The sequence below is a fragment of the Oryza brachyantha genome, chromosome 8, assembly GCF_000231095.2.
Source record: "Oryza brachyantha chromosome 8, ObraRS2, whole genome shotgun sequence".
Lineage (NCBI taxonomy): Eukaryota > Viridiplantae > Streptophyta > Magnoliopsida > Poales > Poaceae > Oryza > Oryza brachyantha.
Window position 1 is genome coordinate 2364803 of NC_023170.2, and position 14782 is coordinate 2379584.

The following is a 14782-nucleotide window of genomic DNA, read 5'->3' on the forward strand; positions in this document are numbered from 1 at the left end:
CATCCTCTCAAACTCGGTATCATTGAGTAGATTATCTCTAAAATCAATAAGAGCAAGTTTAATAGTATAACCAACTACTAGCTACAATTCATATATATTCAGTCTAAGGTGGTGTTTAGATTGAGAAAATTTTTGGAAGAAATGTCACGTCAAATGTTTGACCGGATATCGGAAGGGGTTTTCGGACACGAATGAAAAAACGAATTTCACGGCTAGCCTAGAAACCGCGAGACGAATCTTTTGAGCCTAATTAATCCGTCATTAGTACATGCTGGTTACTGTAGCACTTATGGCTAATCATGGACTAATTAGGCTCAAAAGATTCGTCTCAAGATTTCTTCCATAACTGTGTAATTAGTTTTTTGATTCATCTATATTTAATGCTTTATTTAGGTGTCCAAAATTTCGATGTAACGTATTTAGAAAAAAAATTTGGAAAATAAACAAGGCCTAATAGTCAATTTATACAATAGTTAACTAAAAAACATATACTACATTATTAATATCTGATCTTACCTGTCATATACACATTGCGTCTTAAAGTCTATACTGCACATCTAACAGTGTGTTGCTCCTTCGAGCCATAAGGGCAATATGCATATCGTTTCTAGAAAAGCTACATAAACTTGTAAGCTTTTATTTTTGGAATGAGCGAGTACATCCTAGATTCTGCTATTAGGCACACAAACAAGCAAAACATCCACGCAACTTCTTTCAGTTAAGTTAAAAAAAATTAAACCAATTAAACCATATGTTTTTTCTTTATGAAAAGAGCTTGGATACATTGCTCTCTACTAGTAGTATTCTAAAATCAGTATTATCGGTAGTAGATGAATCTCGATCATTAATTTAAAGTTCTACTACCAGTAAAAAGATATCCTTCAATCAATAGTTGATAGGGTAGTATAGGGGAAAAACAAGGCTAAAAAATAAACTTCGATGACAAAACATCAAAATTAAGTCATAATTTAAGGTTGAAAATTTAAATTTTGGCTTATAAGTATAAACAGAAGTGAAAAGATGATGACGATGATTCATTACATTAGAAAAAATAAACAATATTAGATTACTTTTTTACTATCAACATCAGTATAGAGAGTAATCTAAAATACCTATTACAAAAACTATCGCCACTATTGGTTCAAATACAAACAGGCAACCAGAGAATTACAAAGGACAAGAGCGAGGGCAGAACCGGCCAAGTCTTCCTTCGAGGAGATGACCCAATTATTTGCTTCTCTTGTGCTCTTCACATAAGACATTGGTCCAACTCTTTGCTTACAAACTAAGGTCTTGTTTAGTTTCTAAAATTTTTTTAAAAAACATCACATCGATTTTTAGATATCTAAATAAAGCATTAAATATAGATTAAACTAAAAACTAATTGCACAGTTATGTAATAAATCTTGAGACGGATTTTTTTAGCATAATTAGTCCATGATTAATCATAAGTGCTACAATAACTAACATGTGCTAATGATGGATTAATTAGGCTCAAAAGATTCGTCTCGCGGTTTCTAGGCTAGCCGTGAAATTCGTTTTTTCATTCGTGTCTGAAAACCCCTTCCGACATCCGGTCAAACATTTGACGTGACACTTTTTCCAAAAATTTTCTCAATCTAAATACCATCTAAGTGTCGTGTTTGAAATTATTGTTTTGTTCAACCAAGAGCGGTTAGCATAGTACAGTTATGCTTGAATTTCAGATGAGACAATCCAAGCCAAGGCCTGAAAGCTACAGCCATTAGTCATATGCACGTTTGGCCATGTCAAGACATCTTAGCGTTCAAAGCCACTTACGAAGAAATGAACAAAACAAGAAAAAAAATTGCATATCAAATGGGTCCAAACCAAAAGGGCGTTATGAACTCTATTTTTTCGACTTCTGTCTATACTTATAAGCTAAAATTTAAATTTTAACTTTAAATTTAAAGCTGATTTTGAGGTTTTATCATTGAAGTTTATTTTTCAGCGTTGTTTCTAGATAGTTAAAAATACGTATATAAAAAATTTATTTATAAATTATTTTTTATAGATATGTTGTTTGACTTTTTTAAATAAAAATTCATCCAATCATCCCCTGATATCTCGTGAAATGAATTATGTCGCCATCCATCTGAATTCTGATCAGAGACGCAACAAGAACAAGGAAGATTCCATTTGGTCAGATCCGATGCTTCGTGCGTAAGATTCCACTCTTGACCTTCCTATCAGGTTTATCACCATACTGTTGTGCTCGTAGCAGTAGAAGCGAGAAAGGTTCAGCCAGCCAGAAATACTAAACGATTTTTTTTAGTTCTTTATCGCATCAAATATTTAAACGTTAATTAGGAGTATTTAATATAGACTAGTAACAAACTAATTGCATAACTAAAGGCTATTTCATTAGACAAATTTTTTAAGCCTAATTAAACCACGATTAGCAAATGTTTAATGTAGCATCACATTTGCTAATCATGGATTAATTAGGCTCAATAGATTAGTCCAAAGTATAAGGTGGGTTTTATTAATAGTCTATATTTAATACTTCTAATTAGTATCCAAACATTCGATAGGAAAAAAAGGTCACAAGTAACCAAACAAGCCCTGAAAAAGGTTTTCTCCTGCTATCATAATAGTTTACCAATGACCCAAAAAATAATCTTCTGGTTAAAGTAAGCAATGATCCTTAGCAATTTAAACCTGGAAAATAAGCAACGATGAGGAAAAAAATCTCAAAATTAACTCTAAAATTAACTTTTAACTTTTGGTTGCGATTTATAAGATGATGAGTAAATGATGGAGGTGAACATTCTACTAGAACTTAATACAAAGGGGGTATGCTCTGAGCGTTATTGAACACATTTTTTGGATCAATCATTGTCTTCGCCCTAACCAACCGATCAAAGTTGTTTCCAAAATATGCTGCACCCCATGACGATCTCGCGTGAGCGATAGCTTCAACGGATGATCCACCTGTGGGGTGTGTCCAATTGTTGGTGCCTAGGTCCAGTCCAGGTAGTTCACATACACAGCACGAGGATCCTTCGACACATGAGGAGTCATATTAGCATAGAGTGATTGGAGCCATCTCATATACTCACCAGCCCGAGCCAGATTCGATTGGTCCCAATACACACCATATTGAATACCATAGAGGATTCCGGCTCAATGGGGGAATGGTGTCTCACCGCTCCCTATTCGAGCCATGGTACCACCATAGGGGTCAAGTATGATTGACCCTGGTGGCCCAGATGACAGGTGACGAACGATCTCTACCATGTCATGTCTTGGGATCGGTGCCTTCACATAATCAGACTTACTCTTGGAGTATGACTTTGCTCCGAGCCATCGATTCGGTAGGTCAGAGACTACATCGACATTAGCGAATTTGGCTATTGACTCAACCCAACTGATCTCACTTAGGTCAGATTCAGTGACACCTAACATGGGAAACCTTTGGCTCAACACTGACAATGTATGTTGTTTTGTTCCTAAAACCTGGCCCTCGAATGAGATAGAGATATTACCATCTGATGATCCAGTAGGAAAATACACCGAGAGGTAAAACTCGTCAGGTAGCTTGGGCCCTACAAACTGCCATGTGTCAACCATCCTGGCTATGTACTCGACTGGTCCAGTACGATCAACGATGAACACTGTGACATTGTTTGGAACCGGCACGAGCCGGAGCTTCCAAGCATACACCACACCCCAGCTACCGCCACCGCCACCGCGGATAGCCCAAAAGACGTCTTCACCCATTGAGCTCCGGTCAAGGATTCTCCCATTTGGGTCGATGAGCACCGCATCCAACACATTATCAGCGGCAAGTCCGAACTTCCGTGACAATAGCCCGAAGCCACCACCAGATATGACGCCACCTAAGCCGATCGTGGAGCATGACCCGCCAGAGAACGCCAGGGATGACGACTGGCTAGACCGCCCCACGGCGTAGTAGAGCTCACCTAGGGTCGCACCGGTCTCGGCCCATGCCGTGGCCGAGACTGAGTTGACCCGAACACGGTTTAGGTTCATGAGGTCAATCACAACAAAGGGAACATGGTTCTCTGTAGTGTATGATAAGCCCTCATAGCTGTGACCACCACTGCGCACACGGATCGCTAGCGAACCATTTCGTGCGCATAGTATGGCTCGCTGGAGTCCTCCTTTGTGCTGGGGAGGACGATGGCGGCCGGCCGGGTGACGTTGGGGAGCGTGAACCGGAGGTTCCTGATGGAGAAGTCAAGGAGGGTGGTGTAGCTTGTTGATGCAGGGAGGGAGAAGTTGCTGACACCATGGGAGGCAAGGCAGGTGGAGAAGCTGCTTGCTTGTGCTTGAGCAGTAGTGAACAAGCTTGTGCATATGCTCTGATGAAGTGGTAGGAGGAGGAAAACCAGAAGAGGTGAAATGGAACTCATGAGATAGTGTGAGATTTGTTGTGGCAGTGAGCACACACATATACCTGTGTTTATACAGATTGCAAATGGCTTTCAGGGAAGACTTTGACTACAGCACGACAGAATTGAATGGTCCTCTTAAGCTTTGAGGTCCTGGAAGAGTTGTTCTCATGCTCAGTGGATCTGAGTGGTGACAGTTTCCCGAGCATTTGTGTGGATAAAGGAAGATTTAAAAAAGTTATAAAATCAAGGTGATTTTTTGGCTTTTATAGGAAAAAACTAAAAGATATATTTGTAAATAAAAAACAATTTATGAATAAAACTTTTATATATGTTTTTTAGCGATTTAAAAGCCAAGACTAAAAAATAAACTATGATAAAAAAATCCCAAAATCAAATTTAAATTTAAAGTAAAAAATTTAAATTTTGGCTTATAAGTAATTAAGCATAAACATAAGCGAAAAGACGAGGGTGGCGTGCATATGTATCATACTAGTGGGTGCTAAAGAAAATGTATCTGTAAAATCTGTTTCATTGTCTGATGAGCTTGCTGTTACAAATCTAGGAGAATTTGTCAAATACGACAGAACATTTCTGGTTGATTTGGACCCATCCTGTATAAATGTGAATAATAAACTGAAAGCATATGAGGCCTTCTCACAAGCCCTGAAGATGGTAATCCCATCGTGGCATGGAAATTAGCACTGGAACCTGAAGAGAACAGAACAATTTTCACAGAATCAAAGTTCTTTGCCAATGGAAATTGTGTCTAAAACTTTCATGTCATTCATTCACAAGCCATTAACGACATATTTATAAGTAAAAACTAATTTACAAATAAAAATGTTTTATTCATGTTCTTAACACCTAAAATATAAGACTGAAAAATGAAAGAAACCCCAAAATTTACAGAAAGTTGCAACAAAACTGCTAGAACCAACATTTTGTGTAGTTTTGGTAAGAAAACACTGTAGAGAGCAAATGACTTATTTTTCTCCAAATGATACAACAGATATTCATGTCAATGATCACAAATAAATTTATAAGTACTTAAGAGCTCCAGTAAAAAAGACACTGGCTTATGCTTAATATATATTTGACACTTACCTAGAGAAGATAACCAACTCGAGTGATATAATGTGATGGTGTTGACACAACCCAGTTAATGGCATTGCCAATGTAATTATGCTTTGGGAAACTCGGTTTTTGACATGGAGATCGATGCCGTCTTGGAGCAGAGGTTGTTGATCACGAGATTAGAGCTGAAAGAGCCGTGGAAGCAGCAAACTGGCATCATCCCATCCATCTAGCAACGCTATTAATATATCTCTTCTTAAGCCGCGGGTGCGCTTCACGTGCCGGCGTGCGTGACTCATAGTTCCAACTTCCAAGGGTTTGCAACTGACGTGCGGGCCCATCTAGTTGGGCCGGAATGGAACCGTGGCTTACACATAGGCCCATGCTAGCCTCAATATATAGGGTTTTGTTCTTATTAGATGAGATGTCATGTACCAAAATCTAATACTCCCTCCGGCTTTTTTTTTACGCCGTTAACTTTTTTATTTATGTTTAACCATTCGTCTTATTCAAAAATTTTATCCAAATATGTAAAATTATAAATCATACTTAAAGTTACTTAGTAATAAATCAAATCATAACAAAATAGTCAATAATTATATAAATTTTTTTAATCAGGCGAAGGGTCAAACGTAAATTAAAAAGTCAACGATGTGAAAAAAAAACTGAGGGCGTAACATGGTACTAGAGTTACGAAGAGATAGATAAAAATGGTTTCAACAAGATGAAATTGAGTATACACTCTTTCTAAAACTTGAAATATGTTCCACGCCCGTATTAGCATCAAAGGTTGAATTTTATCTGATGCTCAAATTTCGTGCGTCATGCATTAAATATCATCATAGTCTATCAAACAGCAAATTAGAGCATGCACAAGGGTGAGACAACTATCATCAGCTCAAAACAGTTCAGATCATATGACACTATTGGAAATAACAAAGTAAAATCTTCCATTAGAATGGGAGATAACAATTACAACTCTTTCCTAATGGATCCTTGGCATCCCAACAAGCATTTATTACTAGTGAGCACAAAATGGTGAAGTGGAGTTCATTTATTGGTTGGTTAGTTCATTAAGAGCAAGTATAATAGCAGGTTATAAGCTGGCTAAATGCTTATGTGGAGCAGAGAGGGGATGAGAGAGTGTAAGCGGGTTGTAAGCTTGTAGCTAGCTCGGACACAAGAACCAAGAAACTCTGTGAGAGTGACATGTGGGTCCTGCATTAATGATGAAGAGCTACTAGTATTTGAGTGGACTAAGAGCTGACTATAATAGGTCTTATAGCCAGCTTGTTGGCTATATTATTAGCCTCGCTCTAATGAAGAGAGTAATACTACTAGGTGGATAGAGAATATTTTTTTGATTTATGGACTTGTTAAATATGAGGATAGAATTCAACTTGCTATATATTCTCATCCCCAAATATAACTAATTAGTAATCCATAATACATTGTATGTTTCCTCTAATATTGTAGAGGAGGAATGCTTTGTGCATTGTTGAACACATTTGTAGGATCTATCTTAGCCTTGGCACGAGCCAACCGATCAAAATTCTTCAAGAAGTAGCTTCTGCCCCATGATCTTGCATGAATCACTGAGCCATTAGAAGTTCCATTTGTAGCATTCATCCAATTGTTTGTACCCAGATCGAGGTCCAAGTAGTTCACATACGCAGCTCGAGGATTTTTCGACACGTAAGGCGCCATATAAGCATAGAATGATCTCAACCATCCAATATACTTCTCTGCTTGGCCATTATCTAATGCATGCCATGACACACCGTATTGAATGCTGTAGAGGTTCCCAGCCCGGTGTGGAAATGGTATCTTGGAGCTCTCTATACGAGCCATTGCCCCGTCATAGGGGTCAAGCTGGATGGACCCTTGTGGACCGTTCGATAGATATTTGATGATATTGATTGTGCCTTGCATCGAGATTGGTGAACGGACATAGTCAGACTTGCTCTTCGAATACTGTTTTGCTCCAAGCCAACGATGAGAGAGATCATCGACTGAGCTAAGTCCAGCGAACTTGGCTATTGATTCGATCCAACTCATCTCAGATAGATCTGACTCGGCAAGACCTAACTCTGGGAAGGTGTGATGTAGCACTGACATGGCGTATTGTTTGGGTCCTAGAACTTGGCCAGTGAAGGACATGGAAACATTACCATTTGATGTCCCTGTTGGGATGTAGATTGAGAGGTAGAATTCGTCGGGAAGATATGGCCCTACAAACTGCCACTTATGCATCAACTTAGCAATGTGTTTCACCGTCCCGGTTCGACCCAAGCTGAACACAGTGATGTTGTGGGGAACATGAACAAGCCGGAGCTTCCAGGCGTACACCACCCCCCAGCTTCCTCCACCACCACCTCGAATGGCCCAAAACACATCGCCGCCCATCGATCCACGGTCCAAGGCATTGCCATTCGAGTCTATCAAAATTGCATCCAACACATTATCAGCAGCAAGTGCAAACTTGCGTGATATTAGACCAAAACCTCCACCAGATACAATCCCTCCTATGCCGACCGTCGAGCAAGATCCGGCAGGAAACGCCAAGGACATGTTCGATTGCCCTATAGCATGGTATAACTCGCCTAGAGTGGCACCTGACTCAACCCAAGCAGTGTTTGAGACCATGTCGACTTGGACTCGGTTGAGGTTCATAAGGTCAACCACAACAAAAGAAACATGATTCTCCGTGGTGTATGACAAGCCCTCGTAGCTATGTCCGCCACTGCGCACACGAATTGCCAATGAACTATCGCGGGCGCACAGAATGGCTCGCTGTAGATCTACCTTGGAGCTCGGGATGACGACCGCGGCTGGCTTGCTAACATTAGGAAGCGCGAAACGGAGGTTCTGGATGGAGGAGTTGAGAAGCGTGGCGTAGCTCGGAGACTCGGGGAGGGAGAAGTTCCTCACTCCATTGGAGAGTAGGCAGGAGGAGATGTTGGATGCTGGTTGAGCACTAGAGGTTGTGAGCAGTAAGCAAGAGAAGAGCACTAGAGTTGCATTTGCAGTTGCAGCTATGGCATGCATCATGGCAAAGAGGAGCTAATGAGAAAGCCAGAGATATGTGAAAGCTAGATATATGGGAAGGTATATATAGATGTCGAGGTGCTTGGAAGTACGTAAATTTCTTTTTTTTTTTAAAAGCAAAGTATGCAAATTTCAAAAGTTAGGTGCATTTTGTCAATAACTTGAATTTTTGCACCTAGTACCAGGAAAAAAAGTGTTGACAAAACGAACTGGATAACTGCTATTAATTTTTGGCCAATTTCTTTTCAGAAATGGAATTTTCACATGGTACATGTAGAACGTAAGAGGATTTTTAACCTCAGCTTCTTAAAAATCGTTTTAAACACAAGTCTTGATAATTGACCAAACTGAGCAACATATTTTGACATTTTGCCTGGAAGAAGCTTCATATTTGACTATACCTCCAGTAATACGATGGCGCGGTTGACTTTTTTATCAACATATTTGCCAGGACCTAGATTTGCTAAAAGGAAAAAAAATCAATTAGCTTGACAATTCATAGGTACTATTATCGTTGTCCCTAAACGTTTGACACCGTTGACTTTTTTATAAACGTTTGACTATTCGTCTTATTAAAAAAATTGTCAAATATGTAAAACTATATATATACACATAAAAGTATATTTAACAATAAATGAAATGATATAAAATAATTAATAATTATGTAAATTTTTTGAATAAGACGAATAGTCAAACATATATAAAAAAGTCAATGACGTCAAACATTTAAGTAAAGGAGAGACTATACAGTATATGTTAAAATCATTGTAATTTAGGCCAAGTTTTCGATTCATCGGTGTAAATTTAAGAGGTAATTGTTCAAATCAGACTTAACCGCATGTGTTCTATTACTCGCGCATATCCTCTTCTATATTTTTAAGGGTTTATATTTAAAGGGTCGGTTCACTTACGTCCTAAAGAAGGGGTTGTCACTGCCACAGATGTAGAATTGTATAATGAAATTTCTCTACAAAATATTTTATAGCTACCATACAAATGCAAATGCTCACTTTTTTATTAAAATAAATCAGAGGAGGAGCAGAGATCGTTGATCACGAGATTAGCGCTGGGAGAGCCGTGGAAGAAGCAAACCGCATCATCCCATTCATGCAGCCCCGGTAGCGGGCTGGACGGCCTGTCCGACTTGGGCCCGAATGGGGTATTACGGCCCACGCTGAGGCCCACACGTATTTGGGTCCGAAAGGAATCCGGCCCATATAGTTCGGCCCATGAAGTACTGGGGCTTACCTGAGGGCCCATCTGGCTGGGCCGGATCTGTTACTTGGATGAAAATTGAAGGGCCTGGATTGCTCGTAATCGGGCTTTGGACTGTGAGAAGGCCCATAATGTGGGGTGGTTACCATATCCATCAATTTTGCTTTATGCTTAAATTCGTATCGAATGAAGGAAGCAAGAAAAATATGTTTTTATTCAGTTTATATTTTGCAAATTGTTTGATCCATACTATCAATAAGTTTTATTCCTTCATCTAAAGAAACCGGAATATATAGGCTCAACCACAAGAAAATCCACATGGATATATCTTAATGTCGATTAACCCACCACGTTTACGGTTGCGTTCGCCTCCCCGTTTCCTAACCCCACATTCTTGTTTCCCGAATTGCTAAACTGTATATTTTTTATAGGTTTTTTTGGAAAGTTGTTTTAAAAAATCATATTAATCTATTTTATATTTTATATAATTATTAATTATTTATTTATTTACTAATCTATTAATACGTTTTCTGAACCGAATAACTAACACGTACTCTTACTCAAACGAACGCGGCCTACCTCTGTCAATGGATACAATGTGTGTTATTGAAATATTAATTAGCTATATAAACACCCTCAATACTCAGTCGAAGGTTTTGACTCAAAACCTGAATATACATGCTCCACCATAAGGAGCCTAAGGACATTTTTTTTCAGAAATATTTTCTGAGAATTTATAGCTATAAAATCCAGAAAATAAATTAAAATCTATAATCTACGAAACTCATTTTTTTCCCATGCTCTAAAACTAACTTCTCAATAGTTGCTTCTCAGAATTTAATTTTAATGGTTTATCACACCGGCAATGAGTCCCACACGTCTTCTCCTATTTTGCATGCATGGTATCAATAGGAATGTGAGAATATTCTGCCGAGTTCATCCAGCTAACTAATCCACGAGGTCTTTACCTGTATGTCATTAAGAAAAATAGTGTCTGCCTCTGTGCCACTAAAAAGTAAGCCTTCCTCTATACCATCGTCGAACTTTATCACGTCCTCCATGCCATTCCGTCGCTATTCTGTTAGAATTTAGCTCTGACATGTGGGCCCAGGCGGGAAAAATATCCATCTTGCCCATTTAACAGCCTGTGTCACTCTCCTCTCACTCGATGCGCAACGGCAACGAAGAGTTGACATCTTTATATATATATATATATATATATATATCATATATTTGATAGATACAACCAACCAAACATAATCTCCAAATGTCAGAAGAAAAACAACTTGTTAAAATGATTTCTCACACCTAGGAGCAACTAAGTCATTTTGATACACTGTTACCCATCGTTAGAAGCAAAAATGGACGGAGTGGTATGGAGGACGCGATAAAGTTCGACGATGGTATAGAGGGAGGCTTGAACTTTTTAGTGGCACAGAGGCATGCACCATTTTTTTAATGGCACATAAGTAAAAACCTCCTAACGAGCTTATCATTGTTCCATTTCTTAATCATTTGATATGACCGTGATCATTTCACCAATGGAGGCAAAAACCAAATAACAATGCAGCCTCTCGTTTTCTCCTATCTCTACCAATCCAAATCACCATTTGTACCCAAAACAAACACGGCTCGTCCTTTTGGGCGGCACCATACGAAAGCAACATGCCAAAAATCAAAATCAAAAATTAATTAAAAACACTGCCACACGAGCATATTTTGTCAATGCATGAGTGTATGTTTCCTTCCTAGCTATCATAAAGCGTGTCATTGCATGTGACCTTGGGTGAGATGCCACGTGGAGTCCTAGTCATCCTCGGGCTCCCAAGCGGCGGGATACTCTGTGCGTTACGGAACACATTCTCCGGATCAATGGCTGTCTTGGCATGCACCAATCGATCATAGTTTCCTAAGAAGTATCTCTCACCCCAAGCCCTTGCTGCCTCGACTTCTGGGTTAGGGCTTTCGTGGCTACCAAACATCTGGAGATTGGACCAGTTGTTCATGCCTAGGTCGAGATCCATGTAGTTTATGTACGCGGTGCGTGGGCTATTCGCTACATATGATTCCATGAACTCATAAAATCGACACAACCAATTCATATACTCCTCTCTGTGGTCATCATCATGTGTCGTCCATTCAATCATGTATTGGATACCATGAAGATTACCTTTTCTATGTGGAAATGGTAGATCCATGGACCCGATTCGATCCATCACCCCGCCATACGGATCCAAGATAACATACGCTTTAGGCTCCACTGATAAGAGATTGATAGCTCTGATTAGTTCATCGATCCGTATCGGACGACGCACGTAGTCTGATTTGGCCTTAAAGTAGTTCTTCTTGTGGAGCACCCTGTCCATAAGATCAGATAGGGTGCTCCCTTGAGGCAAACCCGAGAAGAAGACGACTGATTCGATCCAACTCATCTCTATCGGGTTTAGATCCGATAGCCCGATTTCAGGCAACCTCGCGATCAGTATCTCGACAGCTTCGTGTCTCGGCCCAAGGTACAGCCCTTTGAACGTGACCGAGATGCCGGTCCGGTTCAGCTCCGGCAAGCCGGCTCCGACGAACGCCGAGAGGTAGAACTCGTCGGGAAGCCATGGCGCCACGTGCTGCCACGCGGCGACGAGCTGGGCGACAGACTCGACGGTGCCGGGGCGGTTGACGATGAACGCCGTGACGCGCTCCGGCACCGGGCTGAGCTGGAGGCGCCACGAGTAGACGGCGCCCCACGTGCCGCCGCCGCCGCCGCGGATCGCCCAGAACACGTCCTCGCCCATGCCGGCGCGGTCGAGAACCCTGCCGTCGGCGGCGATCAGCACGGCGTCGATGACATTATCGCCGGCGAGGCCGTACTTGCGCGACAGCAGGCCGAACCCGCCGCCGGCGATGTGGCCGCCGGAGCCGACGGTGGGGCACGACCCGGCCGAGAACGCCAGGCGCGGGCTCGCCGCGGCGACGGCGTGGTACACCTGCCCGAGCGTGGCGCCGGACTCCGCCCACGCCGTGCGCGAGGCGGCGTCGACGCGGACGCGGTCGAGCGCCAGGAGGTCGACGACGACGAACCCCCCGTCCACCTCCCCGGTGTACGACAGCCCCTCGTAGCTATGCCCGCCGCTCCGGAGCCGCACCGCCAGCCCCGCCACACGCGCGCACCGCACGGCGTCGCGCAGCTCCTCCCTGGACGCCGGCACGACCACGGCCGCCGGCCTCGCCACGCCGTCGCCCGCGTCGACGAACCTGAGGTTCTGCGCCGGCACGCGCAGCGCGGCGTCGTACGCGGCCGCCCCGCGCGCCGTCACGTTCCGCACACCGGCGGCCGCGAGGCAGGCCTCCATCGCGCCGCCGGCAGCGTGCACGGCGAGCAGCGACAAGAGGCACAGCAAGGCGGCGGCGATGGCGATCGCCATGGATGGATGGATCGAGACGGAAGCCATCGATCAAAGCAGCTGAGCCGAGGTGAGCTAGAGAAGTGTGGAAGAAGAGTGACGAGGTGTGTGGGGTTTTATACGTACTACGTGAGCATGGAGCTACGTTTTTGTCGCGACGTGGAGGTGGTTAACTGATTAATCACGAGAAAACGATAGGTAATTAAGTAGGATTAGCTCGTACTCAGTGACAGATCTAGCAACGAGATTATAGGGATCTGAACAAGTTAGATAGAGTCTTTGCCATAAAATTTTAGGAAAATTTCGTGCGGGCTACAATAACTTTAACGGGGATAGAGGGGTCAGCCCACATTGCCCTCATGCCAAATACGCCCCTGATCGTACTCCCTCATGCCAAATACGCCCCTGCTCGTGCTCCGTCCGCTTAGTCACATATCTTATGTTTAATCAAACTCATATAAAAAAATGTACTAATATTCACGATATTAAATTAGTTTTGCTAAATCCATCATTTGATAAATTTTAATGGTATATCTATTTTGTGTTGAAAGTGTTGCTATATTTTTTTTTTATAAATCTAATTAAATTTCAAAGGGTTTGGGTATGAAGTTAGAACCAATTCAAAGTGACTTAGAACAAATAATCTAATGTGATTTATTAATAATGAAGGGGAGGAACTTTGTATTGACCGCCTTGTTTTGAGTATATTACGATTAGCGGCCGGCAACGGGTGATTAATTAGGCGCGATCCACTTGAGCTAGACGGCCGTGGCAAATACAATAGGAGACGATTAATTGGACCAGATTATATAGATCACTAAGCATATTTTTACACGGAGCTAAAGAAATATTAGACTATGATTTAAGTTATATTTTCTAACATAAATTTTTTTCTATGCTAGAGATTTTAAAAATAGCATTCAATTTCACATACAACTTGTATTTTATGTTTCTTGTAAACACAATATTTCATATATAACTCTATCTTATCTTTTTCTCTGATGAATGAGCTCCATAAAAAAACTTAGTTACATTTTTTTCGATCTATCCTAATATACATTGAATAGATAAATAATGTTGTTTGTTATTAAGAATTAAGATAGTCAAGTTGTCATTAACTACTTTCTTTTAATCCAGGTTATTGCAATACAACATTTCACCTCTTATACAAACAATACAAGATTTCAAAATGATTAGCCAAAATTTTCACTTCTACCTATACTTATAGGCCAAAATTTGTATTTTAACCTTAAATTTGGAATTGATTTGACGGTTTTTTCATCATATTTTATTTTTCAGCTTTGACCGTTCAAAACATGCATATAAAATTTTTATTCACAAATTATTGTTTGTTTACAAATATGTTGATAATCACCCCTAATTATAAATAACTATTTAAAGCTATCACACACAAGAGAGAAGGATTGATTGAGCTACAAGAGTAAGAAAATAAAAGCCCTTTTAATTAGGACCAAGTTTATTTATTCGCTAGTTGTTTTCACTTTTTCATATGATGGCCTGCATGCCAAGTGTACATATATTTTCTTTTATTCAGCATGTCATCCTTTTGTTTTGCTGTGTGGCTTAGTTTTACAAAATATGTGCGATATGACATATATATCCTGACGTAGTAGTCATCGTCTCGATCTGATTGTCTTGTCCAAC

At 40.9% G+C, this 14782-nt stretch overlaps 2 protein-coding genes and 1 pseudogene across 2 annotated transcripts; all 3 read right to left on the reverse strand.

Moving 5' to 3' along the window:
* Positions 1-2746: 2746 nt before the first annotated feature.
* LOC102700733 lies at positions 2747-4470 on the reverse strand (annotated as a pseudogene).
* Positions 4471-6371: 1901 nt separating this feature from the next.
* On the reverse strand, positions 6372-8521 carry LOC102701016 (reticuline oxidase-like). The gene has a single exon (XM_006659788.3). The coding sequence runs from the start codon at positions 8505-8507 to the stop codon at positions 6921-6923; it is 1587 nt and encodes a 528-aa protein (XP_006659851.2). The 5' UTR covers positions 8508-8521; the 3' UTR covers positions 6372-6920.
* Positions 8522-11206: 2685 nt separating this feature from the next.
* Positions 11207-13138, reverse strand: LOC102701290 (reticuline oxidase-like). Its single transcript, XM_006659789.3, has one exon. It carries the CDS (start codon positions 13136-13138, stop codon positions 11468-11470), a length of 1671 nt encoding a protein of 556 aa, XP_006659852.2. The 3' UTR covers positions 11207-11467.
* Positions 13139-14782: the final 1644 nt, after the last annotated feature.